A 24,341-nucleotide genomic window follows, 5' to 3' on the forward strand; every position below is an offset into this window, starting at 1 on the left:
GAGATGTTGATGGCAACACTGTTAAATCAACGGTTTGACTATTTTTAAAAGTAGACCTAGTGGATATGGCTTTAGATATCGGAAGCTCCAATGCCTGAGGGCATGGAGAAGATAGATTAATAAGTTCCAAGGACTGAGATGGAGGATTTTTTTTACTAGAATCCGTGGCTGTCTTTTTAGGTGGACTAATAACACGCCCACCTTTATTTTCTCGGCTATCCTCAGAGTGTGGAGGGTTGTCGAGACAAGTGAAAGACCTAAACATTTTTTCGTAATGCCTAAATTTCTCAACAAGCACCGACAGATCCTTCCCAATCTCAGAAAAACCATTTCTGGACTGCCTAAAGAAATTAAATAAATCAACTTCGGTTGATCTACATTTTTGACAAGACCAACGAAGGCCCTTACCCTCGTTAATAGCGTCTAATACTCTACCGCTCAAACCAGCACAGCCAGCATGACACATAGGAGTCGCTTTTAACGTGGCAATTGGTGTAAATACACGACATGTTTAAAATTATATTTATTTTTAGGTTTTAGAAGCAAAAAAGCAAAACAGCTTTGAAAACGATGTATTAATCAGTGAACCAATCAGCTGGTAAATATCAGTTGGAAAGCTATGTAGCGAACAGTTTTAAATGCACTGTATATTTGACACCTAATAAACACAACGCAAACAGCTGTGACAAAGATGAAACAGTAGAAATGACAAAAAGAGCAAAATCAATGTGCACAAACAAAAGCAATTGTACAACAACGATATATTATATGAAACAAACTACTCGGCACATGCAATTAAGAATATCAAGTTAAATTAATCAAATTTACAGGAAATTTTGATGTTTTACTTATCTTTAAATTGTGCACCAGAAGTTTATTAACACTTTTTTGAATTTTTTACTTTATTAAGCGTAAACAGCTTTATAAACACACAAAATTTAAACAGATCACAGAAAACCACAGCTTCACAGCTTGAAGTTTGCGTATTATTATCCAAAATTTTATTGCATCAATAAATTGCTTCTTTATTAGTAGAAACGTTTATTGCCAAAAGACCATCTACATTATGATATTAATTGACATTCCAAAACCATTTGCAAATTTGGACAGATTTAAACAGGATTTTCCAAAATTTTTTTCACATAAGTGGCTTATCAGCATAGTGAAATAATATAAAGTGTGCCAGCCAGTTTGATGTACGCTTATTTCAAAGCAAAATTTGAGGTTCGTCATTTTCGCTTCAATTCTGGCATTAACCCTTGGTTAGATTCTCATCGCTATAGACTGAAAACAATAGTTCGTAGTAGTTTCGCACAAGCGGCAAGAATTTATTTACATGTTTTTTTTATTTTTTTACTCAAATCAAAAAGCTTCATAATTTCTTACTCAAAAGTGTTAACATGAAAGTAAAATGAAGAAAAAAATTATGATAATAAAAGGCCAAATAAGTGTACCGAAATAGAATGTGATTGCTAGCTGGCACACTTAATATTATTTCATTATGCTTATAAATTTTTTTTTGAATTCTTCCCAAAAGAACAGAAAAGACTGGGATGCATAACTGTTTAAATCAATTAATACATTTCACTGTGATTTATTACTTAAACACTTATCGAAGTTACAATTGCTTCATTTTTTTGTATATTTTTAATTGAAAGAAACTGTTGATATTTTTATTCGATGCATCGAAAATATTGATGTTTTTGTACGATACATCGATGCTACATTTCGATGCATCAAATCGAAAACAACATCGATGTTTTTTTTACTTGCATCCCTACTTCACGGTGGAGTGGCGGCGCTCTGCCTCGAAATAGTCAACCCTTGTACGGCAGTACCGAGTACAAGTCAAGGACTATTTGTTGGTAGTTGTGCGTTCACGACCACAACTCCGTGCCAGTGATCGGACTTGAAAAAAAATTTGTGTGGTAGAATCTGGAAAAAAATGTGGTAGATCTCAGTTTTGGATCAAACTTTGTACAAAAATTAAAAAAATTCTGCAAGGTTTCACATAAATTGCAAACATTTAAATTAGAATCTAAAAAAAAATTATTTTAATATAATAAAGTGCAAGATTGAAGTTGCTAAAAATTGCGTTGAGTTTTGGCAATTTTCTTCCTTGAACGTGTAAAGCTGTTCCTTCCATATCAAGATATTTTCCGAACATATTTTGAACAGTTTTTCTTTTTATCACATCACGATGTAGCGAACAAATGTGGCACGTTCCAGAAACCGCTACTTGGGATTTGTCGATTTTGACAATTTTCAAGTAAAAGTAAACAACGGTTTAGAAACTTGAGATGCACTGAAATTTGCTAATACTTTCACAAGACACGTTTTTTAACATTTCCGCTATTAATTATTTTTATATATTATATATTTTGCAATTTAACGCAATAAGACCAGGTTTCCTGTCGAAAAATTGAATACTGAGAAAATTTAATATTTTACAGTTTATTTTATAATCCCATTCTGCCTGTTGTTAGTGTTTAGTTTTTGACAATTTTTGCTCTTAAACTTAAGAAAATTATGTCGAGCAAAAATAAAACTACTCGAAAATGCGAATATGTGGTAGATTTCAGACCTTGTGTGGTAGATGCTCAAAAAAGTGGTAGATCTACCACAATGTGGTAGAAGTCCGATCACTGCTCCGTGCTGACTGACTGGTATGTTGCTGAGTCACTTCTTTATAGGAAGCAGTGTTGCCAGAACTTTTTGGGCCGACCGGCTAGATTGGCAAAAAAACGGCTAAAAACGGCTAAAATATTTTAGTGAAAATTCACATGCTTTATTTAAATAAATCGCAAGAAACGAAAGACTAGTTAACACCATTAATTTATATCGAGTGTATATTCCTCATCATCAAATGAATCACTATTGTATATATCACCTGAATTCATTAATTTTAAGAGATCGTCATCTACAGTAAAATTATGGCAGCAGTTTTCTTCACGTTTTAAACCGTATCTTATATATAAAATAGCGTTTAACGTTTTAACGCACATTGGATTTCTTTGCTTGGTTTTTATTATATTCATTGAACTAAATATTCGCTCTACTTCTGCATTACTTATAGGCAAAACAAGAAAACTAAAAACTAGGTTGGAAAGGTCAGCAAAAGGGTTTTCTCCTAGGGCATTTCGAAATTGATAAACTTCGGCCCAAAATTTTACAGTTGAGTCTAAATTACTCCAGGTATGTAACGTTAACCGTTGCCATTGCATCTCTATGGATGTTATTTCGTCGGCATTATATTTGTGTTTTTGTTGCTGTAGTTGAACAAATACTTTGGTTTAATTACTCTTAATGCATTTCCAACCGAAAAAAGTAAATTTTTTTAGTGTGGCAATATTTGTAGGGAGGCGTTGGCGTAATTCCTTTATTAAAGTGATAATAAAATAGCGACCATTTTCTCGAATTATTTTCTCGGCTTCGGGTCAAAAGCGTTTGTGCTTACTTTTGTTTTTAAATACTCTTCAAAACTGTGATAAAACTGAAGAAATGGAGCAAGGTACTATTGTTCATGAAGAACCAATACAATTATGGCTCACTAAAGAGCTTAAAAAACTGAAAAATAAAAAGTCGCACTCTCTTAAACTGTATAAAAGAACGGGCTTACACAGTGGTTACCTAAGGTNATATTTATGTAAAATTAAGAAGAATTTAATTAACAATCCTAAATCATTTTATGGTTTCGTAAATTCAAAGCGTAAGGCACATGGTTTTCCGTCCGCTATGCATTATCGCAACACTGTATCTAGCGACAGCCAACTCATTGCCAACATGTTTGCTCGGTTCTTTAGGTCCAATTATTCTGTAGACTTCCCTATAAGTGGAGACTATCCGTACGAGCTTTGTCCAATCAACTCTGCTTATATTCCAGTAATATCTTCCGATGAAGTTTTACACTATTTAAATACCTTAAAAGCGTCTTTTAGGCCTGGACCTGATCATATTCCGACCTGTTTTCTTAAAAAATGCGCTGAGAACATCTGTGAGCCTTTAACAACTCTATTCAATTTGTCACTTAAACATGGCGTTTTTCCGTCCGTCTGGAAGGAGTCTTTCATAATACCACTTCACAAAAACGGCAGCAGGTCCTCTATAGAAAACTATCGAGGCATAGCGAAACTCTCCGCTATCCCCAAATTATTCGAAGCAATTATGGTTAACCAGCTGACATATTCTATATCTTGTTCAATTACACAATCTCAACACGGGTTTTCTAAAGGAAAAGCTACTATGACTAATTTATTGGAGTTTACAACTCATGTCTCAAACGGTTCTAAAGAAAATGCTCATACCGATTTCAGTAAAGCTTTTTACAAAGTATGTCACTCGTTACTCGTCCGTAAACTCGACCTAATCGGCTTTCAGCCCAGTCTTCTTCAATGGATCTCATCTTACCTCTCTGATAGAACACAAAGAGTTATTGTTAACTAGATCGCCCTCCCCCGCTTCGCTGAGTGTATGAAATTTCTACGTGCTACATTGAGTAAAATTTATTTTAAGAAAACTCAATTAAAAAACAGGAGGTTTAAAATTTGTTTAACCATCTTCAAAATATTTTCAAATAAAAACTTTCTTAAACTTCTCACTTGTCATACTTTTTCAATTAACTTATCCCCTGAACTGAAAAAACTTCGATATATAAAGGCGGCGAGGCACCTCCTATACAAACCGATTTTTTCTTACTGTATATCTCTGGAAGTGTTCATGGTAGAATACCAGAGCTTGGTACGGCAATATATGAAATCAATCTTATAGTCATGGAGAAAAATGGTGAGTGAAATACTCCTAAATGCCCGGACTTTTTTGTGTACTTTTGAGTGTAGTGTAAAACTCTTATTTATGATCCACTTTGGCTATTATTCAAAATATGTATTGGCAATACTATTGCCACAAAATGCTGCCAAGTGGCGCTGGAGTCATTACGAATAATCGCCAAGTTAGAAAAGGTGTCGTGGATGTCCGATTAAATCGACCTGTTGCACCAATGAGTATATCGAAGTCTTGTGTGTTACAATTGGCCAAATGGATGTGATTTGCCAGTATTATTATACGTTAAAGCTTCATTCCGAGACACCAGGGCTGAGTTATGCAGGGGTAAATCTCAAATCACCACCGATAAATCAACCGCCAGAACCATCGCGCGCCTTTTAGTGTAATATTTAATTTGGAATAATTGAATTTAATGTTTAAAAAGGTGGAAACCCTTGCGAAGACTTAAATATTATTCAAAACTTTTAAACTAAAGGTTTCTTACCAATATTTCGTTAGACAACCATATTTCAATTCTTGAGGTAGCTTGCATATAATTAATTTAAATTTGACTTTTCAATCAGGTGGCAACCCTTTTCAAAATATATTCGAACTACAGCTTTTTTAAGCTTCTTGACATACATTTTTTAATCTAATTTTCAAATAAATAACTCCCTTAATTACAGTTGAATTTGATTTTTTTAAAAGGTGGCAGCTCTCCATACCAAGTTCCGGTAATCTATCAAAAATATTTCCTGAGAAATGCAGTATGAAATATTCCGTTTGTATGGGAGGTGCCACGCCCCTTGTCTAATCGAGATTAAATTTATCCTATATTTTAAGTTGGGCTAAATGATAGCAGTGTAAAAAATTTCATGATGATCGGTTGAGTAGTTAAAGCGTGAGAGCATAGCAAACAAACTCACTTTCGGATTTATAATATTAGTAAGGATAATTGTTCTTCCAACATCATTAAAGTTTCTTCAGGAGTTCCTCAGGGAAGACACCTTGGTCCGATTCTGTTCCTGATATTCATTAATAATATTTCTTCTATAATAAAACATTCAAAATCTTTAATGTATGCCGATGATGTGAAACTTTTTAAAACATTGTCCTCTAGCGAAGAAAGGTATTTGTTACAAGCGGATCTGAACAACGTGGTTAGTTGGTGTAATGCAAACTATATGCCACTAAACGTTCAAAAATGTAAATTTATGTGTTTCTCTCGGAGGGCTGTTCAACCAGCTGTTTATTCAATATCATTTTATAATCTGGAGCAGGTATCCAATTTTGTAGATCTTGGTATCACAATGGATTCCAAACTCAATTTCAACCATCATATTAATGTTACAGTCAATAAAGCCAAAGGCGTTTTTGCATTTGTAAGGCGATGGTCAAAAGAGTTCAAAGATCATTATGTTACAAAAGCTCTTTTTACCAGTTTAGTTAGACCTATACTAGAATACGGATCTATTGTTTGGAATTCCCGCTACCAAGTTCATTCAGAAAGGATTGAATCAATTCAAAAACAATTCTTGCTTTTTGCATTACGTAATTTTAACTGGGATTCAGCTTACAATCTCCCCCCTTACACAAGTCGTCTAAGGGCCGTTTTCTAATGTAAGCAGTAAAGTTGCCTTTACTAACAGGGCAGATAAATTGTTCCTCACTTTAAAGTGTTTTCGTTTTTTACCTTGCCGGTAAAAATAAATTTGTTATTCCGTATAGTGAGACTTCACTACATTTCCGAGAGTGAAACTTCACTACATTCGTCATAAAATTTCAAAGGTTGGCTATGCAACATAAGCAAATATAGAGCAAGAGCAACTGTTAGCAAAAACCAAAACCTTGGTTGAAATATCTAATATATATAAGACTCATGAACCAAAACCAAACCAAACTTTAAAGTTGGTAACAAATTTTAAAGGTTGCATCGGGTGAGCAACAGTTTATCGATTCGAGAAATTAATGCGCTGATGAGAAAACGAAAACTCGTATATCGAGACGATAAAGTGGCCGGTAAACTAAAGGTTAGATGAGAAAACGGCCCTAAAGCTTATAAATTTGCCTACACTCGCAAGTCGTAGAGAAATGCTAGGTATAATATTTATCGTAAAATTAATGACAGGCTTGATTAATAGCCCGGCCCTCCTGGCCGACCTCTATTTTTAAAGCCATGCAAAACTAATTTTGAACTAAACGAATCATTTCGTGGTATATGTCAAGATTTTAACTGTCATTCGAGCACGTTTGACGTATCGGACTCGATTTTTACTATAAAGAAAACTGTTATTTCCACTCTCAATAATTTAAATACTATCTTAGCATATCCAATCAGCTGATGAATTTGATTCTGTAGCTGAATAGTTTTAGATCTCGACACTTAACAAACTCCTGTTTCCACTACTCGGCACCAAAAAACTAAAAAAAAAAGGTTCCGTACGTCATGCGGACTGCGCCCCTCGTGTCGCTTGGGCGGGAATGGAGGGTAAAAAGCCGTTGGGATTAATTAATAATATTAATAGAATGTATATTCTAATAGTGCATAATTAGTGAAAAATCCACATTTAAAATAGTTACTAGAGCGAAGAGCTTGGAAGCATACAAAATAATCTTAGTATGTACAGTATACATTGCACACAAAAGTCGATGCATCGAATAAAAATACATCGATGTAGCGATGTATATCGGAAGGTCTAAAACATCGGTCTTACTCGATATATCGAATAGCAAACATCGATGTATCCGATGCATCGATGTTTTTTTTGCATCCCTACCGTGAAGCCGTGTCACGGAAACGCCGACGCCACCCAGGAACAGAGCGCCGACCTAGGGCCGTGCGGCATACCGACGGCGCCTACAGCTAAGCGTCAGTAGCGGAGTTGTTGTAGTGAACGCCCAACCACCAACAAATGGTCCTTGACGTGTACGCGGGACTGTCGCACAAGGCTTGGCTATTTGAAGGTGGAGCGCCGCCACTACACCGCCCACCGTGAAACAGAAGCGTCGGGGCCTTCACAGGAAAACGCTTCGTTACAATACATAGTTTAGGCAGAGCCTGCCTGAAACTATATGAGAAAGCAAATGCATGTAGGGATGCGTATCAGCAATGAAAATTTGATATCGGTATCGCGATATTCCAAATTGACGATATTCGATACCGATATATCTACTAAAATAATATCGATATATTGAATATCGGCAATATCGATTCACACCGACCTCGTTGCTTTGTTAGTTAGCAGTTTTGCGTATATTTCGTTTTCGTTTCGTTGTTTTTTTTTTTTTTTAATTTACAAACGCCAAATACATATACGCAAAACTACCAAAAAAATACGAATAAGCATAAATTTATATCACGAAGTTACTGTGGATAAGATACACTTTAATTATTTTGAAAAATATTAACCAGAGTTCAACAACTTTGATTTTCCCCTCCTCACAAGCAAGTCTAGGGGGTTTACTCTGTATTGCGATTCGAAACTCAATTGCTGCGATCCTCCTTCTGAGTAGTTGTTTTAAGCGAGCTGATGAAAATATATTTATTTGTATTTAGTCCTAACATATTCACTGTTATTTATACCCTGGTAACTTACCGTCTTGTTTTCTGTGGAATGATAATTTTTCAAGTGTACAAACAAATTTGTTGTCCCTCCAGAGTACGCAACAATTTTCTGGTAAGTTTTGCATTTCGATTTTCTATCTTTTAATCTTTGGAAATCTCTCCACGCTGCACTTTTTGGAGCCATGATTTCGGTAACACTTTCGATGACGGAATGCGGCTCTGGGGGCTGAAATCCAGAGTATAGGTAGGGTAACATTATCTGGCTTGAATAAATATTTTGCTTTACTAAAAGTATTTGCGTATGTATTGTTCAAGCAAATACAAACATTTTAGTAAAATCTGCGGAACTACAGTTTTAAACTTTTTCCTAGAAATAAAAATGTATCTGCATGTATTTATGTACACATTTCCCCGACATATTCATGGTTGAAAATGGAACTATGAAAATGCTCGTAATTACCAAATAAAATCACTAAGCACGTATATTTTCAAATTATGTTCAAAAAATTTTATGAACATGAGAGATTTCTGAGTATTTTAAATGCAGTTTTAACTTTAAAATCACTTTGGATGAGAATGAAACTTTGGGGATAACATGCACGAGCAAAAGGAATAAGAAAGAAAAGAGCAAAAGCTGAGTTGCCAGAAATCGGGAAAATAGCATCCGATATTTCAGATATCGAAACAAAATATCGTACCGATACCGTATCGCAACTTTTGATATCGATATAAAATAACCGATATTCTCAACAACGATATTGATATATTGAATATCGTATCGGTATCGCGCATCCCTAAATGCATGATAGAATTGACAACAACACGGTTGCCAGACGTACTGATTTTATCAGTACAGTACTGATTTTTCAACTCTTGTACTGATTTTATTTATTTCCTCAATCAGTACGCTAGTGTCCTGATTTTTCAAAATTTATACTGATTTGTACTGAATTTTCAATTCAAACAAAAATTTTTATGATTTTCTGAGGTTTTTACATAACGTTGTAACTTCCTTAAACTGTACTGTAAAAAGTAAGGAGATAATTTAATTATAGTGGACATGTTTCAGATAATGTTTGATATGCCCAAGAAATTAATAAAAAAAAAATATCAATCGTTTTATGGCCATATCGCCGGGTCGTTACGTACCTGTTGCGATAATAGGTTTGTTCCACAATCTACTCGAAGTAACTTCCAGCTACACATACGCGTTCCACAAGTAAGTTTTTACGCCGGTCCACATAGAACTTTCGCGTTGGCTTTGGCGTTGGCGGTGGTTTGACAGAGCACACGTTAAAAGTATGCTTGCTACAATGAACGCTTGGCAGCGAATGCTTGGGCCACTAAATTAACATACTAATGACAGATAAATTAATATTTCTTATCAATAATTGCACTAAAAGCGATATTTCTTGTCCGCACTTGATTAAAAAGGAAAAATATTTCACATAATTTTATTTATTTGCAACAGCTGACGAGCGACGCACGCGACAAGTTGAGAGTTGGCCATCTGTTATTTCGTGTTGGCATGAGCGTTGTCGAATTTTGACTATGTGGACGGCTGCATTTGAATTAATGTATTCATAGTCAGCTGTTGAAGCGACGCCAACGCCAACGCAACGCCAAAGTTCTATGTGGACGGGCCTTATACACTCACAGTATGAACTTTGCTCGAGTTTTTCTACAAGTAGCTTGTGTTGTATTCAATAGGCTCTATCTGGAATTTTCTTAAAAACAACTTTGTGATGTTAGAACCCTTCTGGGTCTTATTTGTCATCACTGGTGTTAATTCTGACTTTGCAATTTAAAAGTAAATTCTTCTGTCAAGCGTGATACAAAGTCAGCATTTTACAGCTCTACCACTGAAGGCAGTGCGAGTTAGCTCTCGTTTGGCAGTTTATTTTCAATTCTTGGTAGGAAATATACACGTCCACATGCATGTATGTATGGATATGAGCAATTGCGCAGAAATATTTGTCAGTTTTTCTTTAAAAAGGGCTTAAAGATTTTGTAACAAAATCAGAAAAGCGGGTAAAAGGTATAGTCTAACTTCATTTTGCAGCTACTTATATTCAATAATTTCATATATTGCTTAAAGTCAGACGGTTGGGCATTTGCAAATGTGGTGTAGATTTGGACTTTGGCCCAATCTACACCATTCCAGTTGAATTGGACGATAGAATAGGCAATTGATTTTAGAATGGGTCATTTGAATTTTAGAGTAGTCAATTATAGTTTGGAAAACGTTAATTGGATTTTAGAATAGTTAATTGGGTTTTAGAATGGGTCAGTTGGATTTTAGAATAGTCAATAGGATTTTAGAAAACGTTAATAGGATTTTAGAATAGTCAATTGGATTTTAAAAATTGTCAAGAGGATTTTTTAGTGATTCATACACTTTACATAGACTTTATTATCGTTAATTATAGGTATTGTTGATAGATCAGGTTATAAATGTTTTTTATTAGAGCATACATTTTCTTTTAATTTAAAACTAAGCGCATGTCTATTAATTGCAACAAGATCTGAAATAAGTTTAATAAAAGACGTGCTCTAGTGTACCAAGCAAGTATTTATTTGTATTTTGGTTGATTTATTGAAAGAAGTTTCAACGTTTACTCAACTTGACTAAATAACATGTTTACTATATATATATATATACATATATGTATATACATAATGTAAATATATATATATATGTGTGTGTGTGTGTCTGTAAATGCGGATTTGTTTTGAAAAGTAGTTAACTACAAAAACTGCTAAATTGTGTTCGTCTCCGTGTTTAAGACCTAAATAATCAAAATATCTTTCGAAGAGGATTATAGGGCCGATAGGCCTATGGTGCAAAGAGGACATTCACATTCGTCAGATGCTCCGTCGGCTGCAGGAACTGGCCGAGAACCAAGGTTTGGCCTTGGTCACTCTAGCTGTCAAAGCGGATATAATAAGTTATTTACGCAGGTAAGAATATCAACCACATATATGTACATAAATTTTGACCGTATCACAAAAAAGTTTTATTTATTAGAAGTGATTTAAAATTTCTACTATGAGAGTATTTCAGGAATGATTGTAAAATTTTTTTTCGACACCATGAAATTAAGCCTTAAAAGGAGACAGAAAAAAGCAACAATTTTAAAATATATGCACATGTCTGAAAGTTTTAAACAAAATATATATTTTCACGAAAGACAAAGGGTGAGTAAATAAAATGGGTTAACTTTAAGGGAAATATACTTATCAGATTGGGTTATATAGCGCATTAACGTTATAAATAAAAGTAATTCCTACTTTTTTAAATAATTTTGATGAAGTATTTCTAAGATGACCCTGAGATCTGTGAAATGATAATATGTATGTGCATATATTGTGTAAATTGTGCTCCAATCCGCTAAATAATCCTTGCAGCAATCAGCGGCATTGGAAATTTTTGGAAAGTAGAAAATGTAATGTAAATAATATTTATTTTATATGGGTGAAAATATGCCTCCTGGGAAACCGAACACCCTAAAAAATTGGTGGTGTGGAACAGTAATAACCAATTACCCACTACATTATATTAAAATTAAATACTTTCAATAAAAAAACAATATTTATTAGAATATAAATATGAATCGTTTTAATGCTATTGGGTTTGAGTTTTTGGCTGGTTACATTAAATAAAACAAGTATTTACTTCTTCTCCTACGCGTTTCGACGCATATTCGCGTCTTCTTCAGGGAGTCTATATATTTATAAATACGAAAATCATAATAATAACGAATAATTATTATAAGGAGCAAATAAGACAATACAAAATAATTTTACACTAATTACACTTACTTTAATATTAAGCAATAAAATTATCACAACATAAATTAATTTATTAATATTAATGTAGGTGTAATTAGTGTAAAATTATTTTGTATTGTCTTATTTACTCCTTGTAATAATTATTAGTTATTATGTTTTTCGTATTTATAAATATATAGACTCCCTGAAGAAGACGCGAATATGCGTCGAAACGCGTAGGAGAAGAAGTAAACACTTGTTTTATTTAATATAACTGGCCAAAAAGCTCCAAACCCAATAGCATTGAATTTTTAACCTTGGCCCATGGAAAATAATTATGAATAATTATGAATTTATTTTAAATATTCCATTTTACCTTTGTTTTATCAATGTGGTTAGTGTGGATTTTACGTATTTTAAAACTGTTATATGGGGAACATGCTTCAGCCTTTTTTTCGAAGTTGAATTTAAGAAATCTTATAATTTATACTCAATAAACGTAAGTTAAATTATGCTAAGTCTCCACTAATTACCCTTTAAGCTCTATGCATTGATACAATTTAGCCACTCTTATTGTTCAAGCGGACCCTCTGCTCTTGGAGTTGACAATAGTCGTATTTTTTACGCGTATATACATATCGTTACTTCAATTCACAAAGTCCCTAACCAGCAAATTTTTAATTTTACAGAAGCAAAAAAAACTTAAAAGGTTCGATCATTCCAACCACACAACCGCATCGAATAAAATCCTCCAGTACAAGACAAACAAACAATTTACATACCTTTTGTCTTCGAAAATTTGTATTTTTTCATTCATTTCAACATATCTAATTGGCCATGTTTGGACTGCATCTCTTTAGTGCTATTAGTCTTTTCCTATTTATATTTTAAAAGGTGTAAATGAAATATGTAACTTAAACAATAATTGTTTTAAACTTAATGGTATATAGAGCGCCGACGACCAAGATAGTGATTGATTGCTGATCTAATATTCATTTAATGCATTATAATGCATTGATAATTAAACTTGCGCCTTTTACATTATAAAATTACAAAGAACATCTTGATTGGAAAGCCCTATTAAAATTCACATTACTTATATTGTAGGGCAAAACAGTCATACTTTATCTGCCATTTAGAGAATGCACAATAAAAGTATAATTGCAACATGTAAAAACCTGAAAATCGCGCAGCATCTACATATGTGCATAGCTCACAGATTTAATATGTTTCGAGAAAACACATTACATTTCAAAATAAATAAAGTACCACTTTTAGTTACTTCAATTCCAAAACAATTATACAAAACTATCGCAAGACTCAGGTTCTTTTTTTTTATTTCTAAATACTATAAATGTACCTTCACTGGCTATACCATTACTGTTCTGTGGTGTAGGCTTTCTCCAAAACATCTAGCTCGAAATCTTTTAACCAATTTCGGTAGTTTGTACACAATCGTAACCTGGCGTCTTACCACCTTCAGTGTACATCTTTTACATAAGCCAATTGAGTAGTGTTGGCGAACCCTCCTTGGCGGAATTCGCCATTGGCGGCATAATAAACACATTATTTGATGTATGCGCCGCGAAACGTACTACCACCTATGCGTACTATCCACATACGGTTGCCAGACGTACTGATTTTATCAGTACAGTACTGATTTTTCAATTCTTGTACTGATTTTATTAATTTCTTCAATCAGTACGCTAATGTCCTGATTTTTCAAAATTTGTACTGATTTGTACTGAATTTTCAATTTCGTTACGTACCAGTTGCGATAATATGATGGAGCTTAAATTATTTAAAAATGGGGCTGACATTTTTGTCGAGTGTTAATAACAGCAAATTTTAATATTCGAATGGCTTTTGCCTATAACTAACAATTATTTTTTCAAAATTTACTCACATTGTAAATGAGCTTTGCATACAAGACATAGAGTTAGATATTCTTTGTAGCTGATTCTTAGTCTATCAAAGTTTTTGCGAAGTTGAAAAAATTTATTTAAGCCCTGAGGAAATATAGATCAGTGTGTCCAGATTGTTTAAAAAAGCGCCATTTCTGAAAAATTCCTAAAAATCGCCAATTTTTTTTTTTAATAAATTTAATGAAATTGACTTAACATATCTTTTATTTTAAAAATGAGATCTTGTTATAATATAGTTAAAAAAAAACGAATATAATACCTCCAGGGTAATAATAAATAACACAAATCACTTATATAATATATAATTTTTTTTTAAATACGCATACTTTTTAAAAATATTTGTATCAACACATTTTCCAATAGGACCGCGCAATTATTAAATTTATTATAACTCATACTAATTGATTAATTGCATAATCTCCTTTTAAGCGCTCGGCGCTAAAAGATAAAATAACAACCTATAATAAGGCGCGATCAGCTATTTCCACAATTTCTTCAAAATCGCCTATAGTGTCTGAATCATTTACATTTGTGTTGTCATATATTGAGCCTTGATAACGTAAGGGCTATTCGCGATTCGGTGCATAAGAGCTGACAAATTTATGCAATTGCAGAAATATGCAATGGATTGTGACCGACCTTTATTAAACTGTCATGGTAAAGCTTTTGCAAAACAATTTTTGTGCATCAGCTTTGGTTTTGTTTATGAATTTAATCAGCTGATAGAAATGTCAACCAGAGTTGCAATGCATAGCATTTTTATGCTATGGATTTTCGGTATTGCAAATTTGCCAAGCCATGACAAATGCAAATGCGTGTATTTTGTTTGTGTATTGCAAATAATTTGCAATACAAATTTGCAATGCAATGATGCTAGGCCATTTGCACCCTATACTGTTTGATATTGGAAACGTTTTGCAGCAGAAACTATTAGCCTTCATATAACATTTTATTCGAACTACTGAATTAAGGCTTTCCAACCTCATCCTATTTCGAATCTTAGTTTTGGTTGAATTCATTACAGAAAAAAGCGCGCTCAACAAAAGCATTTGAGTGCGGCAAGGATAATAATATGAAGGCTACGTTATTTATATTTCCAAACATTTTATTGCCTGTTGCGGTTTTCACTCCGTAAGCAATTATCCAAAATTCTTCAGTCAGAAGGAATGCCGTTCTGAAAAAAGTTATTCCATGGGAAAGTTAAAAGCTTTAGATATTCAGTTATTTCAGACAGTGTATTGGCAGGTCCCTGAAACTCGCACTCTTTGATTCAAAGACTTTTCTGGTGACAAAATCAAAGCTTTTTTAAAAGTATTTAATTGACTAGGTAATCGTTTCAAAAGTTGTTCGATTAGAGTGATAAAAAATTTTGGCAGTCTTTTAGTATGCTTATTAAGTCAAGTTTATCACGCAGTTCAGGTTTATTAGCCTCTTCTGTAAAATTATCGTGGAAACTAAGTTTTGTATATTTTTATAATTGGAAAAAATGTACTTGAAGAGAAAAAATCGCCAATAATCGCCAATGGCGATTTCCAAAATATTTACGCGCAAATATCAAAAAAAAAAATCGCCGAATTGGCGCCAAATCTGGACACACTGATATAGATGCAGTCCTTAGATAGTGGTACTCTTCCACAGTTTGAAAAAGCATGTATTTTTTTTTTGATTCCTGACGCAAAGAGAGAAACCGGTTTCTAATTAAAATTTTTTAAAGTGAAAATCAAATTAAAAGTAATTTAAAATGAAATGTATAGAGTTCTTGGACTATTTACTGAAGATTGAACCATCTCATTATTGCTAGTCAAATATGTCATAAATATAAAATAATTTATGTCTTCTGTATACACTCATGTTAAAATGAATAACACTTTTTGCTTTTATGAACTATATTTTATTTATACCAAAATATTGTTAAAAACAAGTACTCTGGCGTTTTAAAGCATTCATAACATTAATAATAATAATAATAGATTGGCGCTTACACATATGTTAGTGTTTGGCCGAGCTTCTCCTCCGATTTGTGGCGTGCGCCTTGATGTTGTCACACAAAGCGGAGGGACCTACAGTTTTACGCCGACTCCGAACGGCGATTGTATTTTTATGAGAAGCTGTTTTTCATGGCAGAAATACACTCGGAGGTTTGCCATTGCCTGCCGAGGGACGACCGCTGTTAAGAAAAAACCTTTTTTCTATATTTTTGCGATGTTGCTTTGACCAGGGTTTGAACCCAGGCATTGTGGAGTGGAAGCGCGCACTGCTTACCACTACACCACAGCGGCCGACATAACATAACATTCATAACATTACTTTCATAATTTTGCTTTATAAAAAAGTGTACTGAAAAGTACTAGTTTTTTTAGCATGAAAAAGTCTAACGTACTGATTTCGTGCATAAAAAAATCTGGCAACCCTATATCCACAAGAATTTGTTTATATCATCAAATGAATAACAAGTTGGACTATCAAAGATAACGAGCACATAATCGACATCTAATTTCTCCTCAGAAGCCATCACATGATATATGAGTGTTATTCCAGGAGTGTTATTCCAGGTATTGTTATCTACTAGAATAGTACGATTAGCCATTACAGTTATTTGATAGCCATAATCCCACCAAGACATTACTCTTGCTAAACGAAAGAACAAATTAATGGTCCTATTATGTATGACGACTGGGGTCTAATTGCTGGTCTAGTAGCCATGGCTACAAGTATCGTAATTTGTATTATGTATAGCGATTAATCTCAGTATACAGAAAAGCACAGAAAATATCCGTATTTACTTTTTTGACATGAACTTTTCCAAGTAATTGGCGACTTTGCTCCAATGTGTTGAACAATTTATGTGAACAAATAACAAAATCATCGATAGCGGGAAACAGAAAATTCCGTTACTTGACTCAGTAGCCGACATTCAGTAGCCAGTAGCCATACGTAATACGAATTTTAGTATACGGTTGCCCATCGGCTATCAGTGGCCATACACAATATTGCCATAAATTTAGCGCCATAATAGACCAAAGAGTAAAAAAAACTTTAATATAAACACGCAGTCAGCTAGTTAATAATACTCATTTAGGTTGCATACTCTTCCTATCAAGAATTTCAAGTGTTCATCATTAGTCTGTTCCTTTGAACTTCGGACTAAAACCTGTGGAACTGTCAAACTACAATTTTACTCTCTCAAATGAGAGTAAAAGGAGAACAGATGCAGAAGTGCATAGGAACGCAAAAAGCACTATTTCCTGTAAAAACGTCAGTCGGTTTGTTTACATNTTTATGTCAATAGGAACGACTTCCTGTAAGTTCTGACTAAATCCTGTAAACCGGACTGCTATTGGAACAGACTACATGTGAAAGCTTCATTGAACAAACAAAACCATACCGGTTCAACTCACCTCTGGTGTGTTCACTTGCAGCCAATAGTATGCTTCTCTAAAATCATCAAAAATAATACGGCCAACATCAAGAGAGCGATGTGAACAAAAATTTACGCTAATAGACTAGGTAGCCGACCGTCCAGTTCCAGTTGCTATACGAAATCCGAATTTTAGTAGAGCTGCCCATCGACTAGCAGTCGCCATGCATAATAGCGCCTATAATATTTACCGCAGCAGTTCGATTAGTACGGCATGTGGATTTTCCCAGCTGGGTAATTGCTGCAAAATAGCTAATTTCAATTTATTTAAATAAAAATAAAAGAAAAATCGAAGCAAACTTACAATTCGGATGAAAATTTTCGGCATTTTTCCAGTCTGCACACGAATATGCTAACGAAGATACAAACAAATTCAAGCACATTGTTGCATTCTGCAGCACTTTTTAAAAGTTTTAAAAGTCTTTAAAAATGTGTGTAAAACTTTATAATAACAATATTTCCAGTGTCGGAATTAAAACGAAATTTTATAAATTGCATTTTTATAAAACAATCACTTAATATTTTTGAAGTTTTTGGGCACATATGTTACCATTTTAACAGTAAATACTAAGTTCTATGAGATTATTAGATGCAACCCAGGGAAAAAAGCACTGTTTTGACCAAAAAAAGCAACTCTAAAAAACAGATGATGTCAGCTGTGGCTCAGAAAGACGTCTATTGCTAGCATATCTCACTTGTTATTTGTACACAATGCTGCAAACTTAGCTCAGAACCCGATGACAATGTAATATCAAAGATGAATTAATCCGCTAGGTGGCGTGAGATATTTGAAAACCCGTATTTATGGTCCGATTTGGTTCATATTGATAATGTGTACTACTTAGATGGAAAGAAATAACTCCACAAGAAATTTTGCCGTAAATTTAAATTAGTTTTTTAAACAACTAAAAATTTGTTAAAAAAATGAATTACTTTTTTTATTAACTAACAGGTAATTCAAAATTCTGTTCCTTTTGAGAAAGTTTTGGGACATCTACTAGAGTCATTTCCAGATTTAGAAAATGTGAATACTATTGATTTGCGCGTCAAAAATATATGTAAAAGGCTTCGACGGTTTTGGAAAGAGGCTCTTAGGGTAAAAGAAACGTGCACAGCAAGCATTCGAACTGGTTGGATGTAACGAAAGTTGTATTTTTACCAAAATATGCTACCAAATTGCAGCATGCATCACTAAAGCCATATAAATTAAAGTTTTAAACTTTCCAACAAATATTCATCAAAACTTCTAACTCCTCAATCTGTGTTTTTAGAAAATTAGCAGTTTTATAGGTTATGAAATTTTAGTATGATAAAGGGCAAGCTTCAAGAGGTTGAAAGTTCGGGTTGATTTTTTAAATTTAATATCTGAACGATCTTCCGCATTTTCTTCCATATGGACATGAATTTCTTAAAAAGTAAGAAATTTTGATGAAAGTTTGTTGAAGCTTCCTAGATTTTTTATAATGTTTGACATTTTAATTTGTGAGGTTTTGGTGATAGCATGAACACTACTTTTATGGAAAATTAGCATAAAGATTTTAACTTCGGAATCATTTTGAATATTTAAATAAAATCAACATGTGAACGCTTGTTTGAGTTACTGTGTAAATTTTTGTACTACAAATATTAATTTCGCTTAAAAACCCCATGAATTCAATGCAAATAAAGTTATTTATGTGAACTCATTTTCTTGTTTTTAGTTAACATATTGCTTAAACCAACCAAAGCTACAACCTTTTAATAAAAATCTATTTATTTTATAAAAGTACGCCGCTATAAAGCACATTTCTGTTTTTATACACGATTTAAATTTGCTTTTGGCGGTATGGAACCGTATGAAATCTGTACATAATACTGCCGTTAGGCCTAGATGGTCAGAAACATGGATCTATTATTTTTATTGGCCAAATAATAGACATAAGAACGATTACGAGAAATGTAAACATAACAAAACTGTCAAAGCTAAACTTCAAAATGGGGGGGGGATTGCCAGATGAATATACGTAACCAATAGTTATTCAAGACACGAACCATTATATCAGTATATACACGAATTGACATGGCCACTATGGAAACGCCCACACTGACAAACGATAAAATAATCGGTGGTCACATACCACGAGGCTAGAAAAATATATGACCTTTTTTCCGAATTGGACACGGAGCGAACCACACTCATCAGCCCTCGCAAGAACGGAATTACAACCAAGTAATTAAAGTGTATTAAAAGCTTGTATTAAAAGCTGGCGACATTCGGGGAGTCGATACTCACCGCTCAGGGGAAAGTGAAATCGACTGCGTCCAAGCAAATATAAGGAAAAAGGCTGACTGTAAAAAGCATTTTTTCTTGTATCGAGTTAATAGAAGCAAAAGGTGCCTTCACATTCCTTCCGGCAAATCCCCAGCCATGTTGTTGCGTAGAATAAAGAAGTTGTGAGCATCAAATCTGGACTATTCATTTGACAGCAATTGAGTCACCATAAGCCGGTAATACAAAATCATTACACGTAAGTCAGCCACTTTCTTGCCACCATCCATTGGAAACGAGCTATCCATCAACCGTAAATAAAGATTCCTGCTTGAACCGACAAACTGAGGTCAAGCAAATCATTGGCGCCCAACTAAACGGGTGAAAAAGAATAAGTTTTTGTTGAACATAACCACACTTAAGCCCGGCATAAAATAACCGCGTGCTCAGCTGAGGTAATATAGCAATTTCATCATCGAATCAATTTAATACATCATAAAATTAGATTTAAGGAAAAATTAAAATCTTNTAATATAGCAATTCCATCATCGAATCAATTTAATACATCATCAAATTAGATTTAAAGAAAAATTCAAATCTTTTAGTCGTTTTTCTCATTTTGTTGGTTACAAAATTGTACGTCGTTGAACCATACATATTCGAGTTTAATAGGTTTTTGATACATTTTTTCTTTTAGAAATTCCGCTATTATAAACCATCATTGAAATTGAATCAAATAATTATCTTTTGAATTCATAATCACTGTAAATCAATATCCTCCTCAGTCTTCACACGGCATGATTTAATTGATTTTTATTGGAGCTCGTTTTCAATCAAAATTTTTGTGCATATTTGATTATTTATTTCCGCGAGGGTGAATGGTGATCGATCTGCGATGCGAACACCATTGATCAGCAGTCATAACCATTCTCGTTCAGTTCAGTTCGCCAATCCTGAAAAGCAAGTTAATTGATTTTCTTTTTTGGTTGTTGTTGTTTCCGACAGAGTGGGTGTATGATGTATTAAGGAACGAATTTCCGTCATCCCTTGTCAAATTTGGTTTGGAGACAAACATAATGTACAAAGATTGAATATATTAGAAAATATGGAAATATATAAACAGAAGACCTTCAAAGGACAAATAATAAATGATCAAATAAATACTGTATCGGACGTACTGTTTGAACCTCTAAATCTACTGTACAGATATGGAAGGGAATACACCAACTGCAAAAACAAAGGGGGTAAAAATCACTGACTTCTACCTGCCGTCAAAAACGAGCCAAAACAATTCATCTACCTATTGAGTACCGCAAACACTGCAAAACTAAAAAGACGTACCTAACAAAAGAAAGAGGTAGTTAACAAGGAGTATAAATACGAGCAACCAACAAAAATTATGCAGAACGAAAAATGACACTGAAGATGGCACAACGCCGAAACCGGTTTGTCTCCAAACCAAATTTGACAAGGGATGACGGAAATTCGTTCCATAATACATCATTTGATTTTTTTTAATCAAGTAACACCACACATCGACGGTCAAGATTTTTGAACCGATAATTTTTCATTTCGTCTTTCGATATAAGTTTAAGCAACGTAACCGATAACACGGTCAATATTAATTGAACCATACTATTAATTTTTCTTAATTTTTTTTTTGTAATTTCTTTGGGTATTCATTCCCAATAAAATTTGAAACTCATATCAAATTAATCTCGTTTAACATTCTCAAACTGGTTGAATATTCTCAGTCTGATTTGGTCTTCCGGTAAATTCGGCGGTGGATATTCCTGATCTTTGTTGCGTACCTTGTTGGCGACAGAAGGGACCGAAGGAGATACAGGAAATACTCCCAAGTATTCAAGGCCTTCGCTGCATCCCGGGAGCAAACAACTTGGTCCATAAAAAGATTCGAGCTAGTGCGTTAAACGCCATTTTCAGCCCACGTTCGGTATAATACTAAACAAAATTTTGGACCGAAAATCACATGAGATATACAACCAATTGAGCGTGATTTTTTTGTTAAACTAATTAGATTAAAAGCAATATTCAAATAGTGATCGATATATGCGGCATTATTTTTTTAAATTGGATATTCAAAACTAACATCGGTTTTCGCTGATTAGGCTTAGACACAATCACAGAATAATAATAATAATAAACTGAAGTAAATGCGGTATTCATTTTAAATCGAGCACCGCCATCTTATAACCCAGACCATAATAGTACGGGCCTTACGTCTACCGCTGGTAGAATTTTTTTTAATAATCTGAATTTACAACTTGGTATTTGAGTCTTTGAACATGGAATTGTTTCCCATTCTCGATGCAACTTATTTGACAGACGAACAACGACAGATCAAAGGGGAGATATATAACCTTTATCCAACGCCGGTTCAATGGACCGACACCGAAATAGCCGCTCTCAATGGTAAAATATCTGCTTACGATGGCCAACCATGGTTGATAAAATCCCATGCCCAACACCCAATGAATGAGTTGGAAATATGTGAGAGAGCATATCGGGAAGTGGAGGCGAATGAGGTGTTAACACCTCTGGGTCGTTTTCATCAAATGATACATTATTGTTATCGAACCGCTCGGTTAAAGTTAAAACCCGAGTCGGCTACACGCCAGGCAGATCTGATCGGAAAATTTCAGTCGAAGATTCGTGAACTTCGGATGTCTTCACCGAATACGGGAATCCTGTTGGGCGATTCCCGATTAAGTTTGAACTCGACCTTCCATGGTTGGGAATTTTTCAGAATACAAACCTAAGAAATTTAACGTTATTATTTGGTAAAATATCGTAGAAATCGTACATTTCGAAAATACCAATACATGGGAGTTATTGTCCGATGTGAAAATTTACAAAGAATTTTTGAATGGGGCTAACAGTTTTGAGTGTACTAAGTTTAGTTGAACTTGGTTAGGCGGGTAAACATATTTTATGATAATTGGGCTTGACCACGCCCATTAAAAAAAATTTATGAAATACTAAATTTTTTGCTTAAAGTTCACTCTATATATCAATGTGTAGTAATTTGGCTGCAGTAGTTACTTAAATATCGCAGTTTTCGTTTTTTCCAAAAATACCATTATATGGAATGCAAGCACAGTGTTGATCCGATTTCACACCTTTTCATTACCAACCTAGCCTGAACAAAGAGTAGCAAGTGTACCAAATTTTATTACGAAATATTTTTTAGTTTCCGAGAAAACGAGTTTTGACCGTTGCTCCACACAAGCTGAACCACTGTGCACCCGTCACGTTGGAATGTCCCATATATGTTTGAATAAAGAGACGTAACAATGGCTGAAAAGCAAATAAAAAAGCAATTAAACCAAAAAAATTGTATTTAGCTAGAAATCCCATAATGAGACGCAAAATCCCGCGCGCTCTTTTATGATCCGAAGATCCCAAATTATTGTCGAAATCCCACTAGTTGGCATCACTGTACTGGATTGTAACTATCTAAATATTGAGAAGAAAATGCGCGGCGTGGAAACTAGTCCTTTCCACCCGACCAGGCAGTGCTGCTCTGGAACTCGTACTTTCAGACCGCCTGACCAGCACGATAACCAACGATCCTGGTGCTCGGAATCTTGTCCATTCCGACAGCCGCAACAGCTGGAATAAATATATATGTGTGAAAAAATAAAAAATTTCTAAGCATTGCCGCAGAAATTTTAAATTTAATAGTAGTGTGTAAGATTTGAAAACTTATTGTTAGTTTCGAAAGAAAGATTCAATAAATAAATACATATACAAAAAAAATTAACTGTGGTGACTGTAATATTTACCACCATATGGGTGGCAGACGTAAGAGCATAGTAATTGAAAATAATCTGAAGTGACATCGCTGTCGACGTTACCGACACCGTGTTATATGCATGGAGTCGAAGACGTCGATAACGATGTTAACTGAAGATTAGTGTCAACCAGGGCCATATTGCACCAACGAATTATCATTAGCATTTTAGCAAATTATCGAACTTGCGAAAAGTTGTGTGTTTCACCAACATGATAAGGAATAGTCACTCAAATGAGTATTGATAAGTAGAATATCACTCACAATCATAGATAAGAATTGCATCAAAATTTGAAATGCTTAGCGAAAAGATCTTACGGACAAGTAACAAGTTATGCAAATTATCAAAATATATTAGCATTTCGTTGCGCCAAAAATTTTTTGTATCACTTTTGCTAACTCAAGCATTATTTTGCTAAAAATAATTTTACCTATTATACCAGTGATAAGTTAAATTTATTCGATCTGAATGAATTAACCAGTGCTTTAAAATGTGCTTTGATAAAATCTTTACACTCAAAACGCCTAGATTCGAACTATTAAATTTACTAGAGCACGAAAAAGCCGCAAATAAGGCGTGTCACAAAAGAACGAATCAACTACGGTTTAGATATTGGTGTGGGAGAAAATTTTCGGCTATCTCGTAGCCATATTGACATTTTTTTTTTTAAATTGAGCGGCTCTGCACTGGTTAGGTAATGGTAGCCAATATCATGGAATTGGTCAATTGCCGTGATAAACAAATTGATTGATGAGGCTATTTGTTGGCCGGAATTTACGCCAAAATATTGTCACACAATTTTTCAACATTGGTGGATTTCCACAAGTCGCAGCGTGCA

The 24,341-nt window shown here is 34.1% G+C and overlaps 1 protein-coding gene across 2 annotated transcripts in view; it reads left to right on the top strand.

Moving 5' to 3' along the window:
* Positions 1–11,059: 11,059 nt before the first annotated feature.
* Positions 11,060–24,341, top strand: part of Ca-beta (Calcium channel protein beta subunit) — a 326,360-nt gene continuing 313,078 nt past the window's right edge. For both annotated transcript variants that reach the window (XM_017609750.1, XM_017609751.1), the window contains exon 1: positions 11,060–11,287. In XM_017609750.1, coding sequence (XP_017465239.1) covers positions 11,165–11,287 — 123 coding nt within the window. In that variant the 5' untranslated portion in view covers positions 11,060–11,164. The remainder of the gene's footprint in view (positions 11,288–24,341) is intronic.

The sequence above is a fragment of the Rhagoletis zephyria genome, unplaced genomic scaffold, assembly GCF_001687245.7.
Source record: "Rhagoletis zephyria isolate East Lansing unplaced genomic scaffold, Rhagoletis_zephyria_1.1 Rzeph_scaffold_00252, whole genome shotgun sequence".
NCBI classification, from domain to species: Eukaryota; Metazoa; Arthropoda; class Insecta; order Diptera; family Tephritidae; genus Rhagoletis; species Rhagoletis zephyria.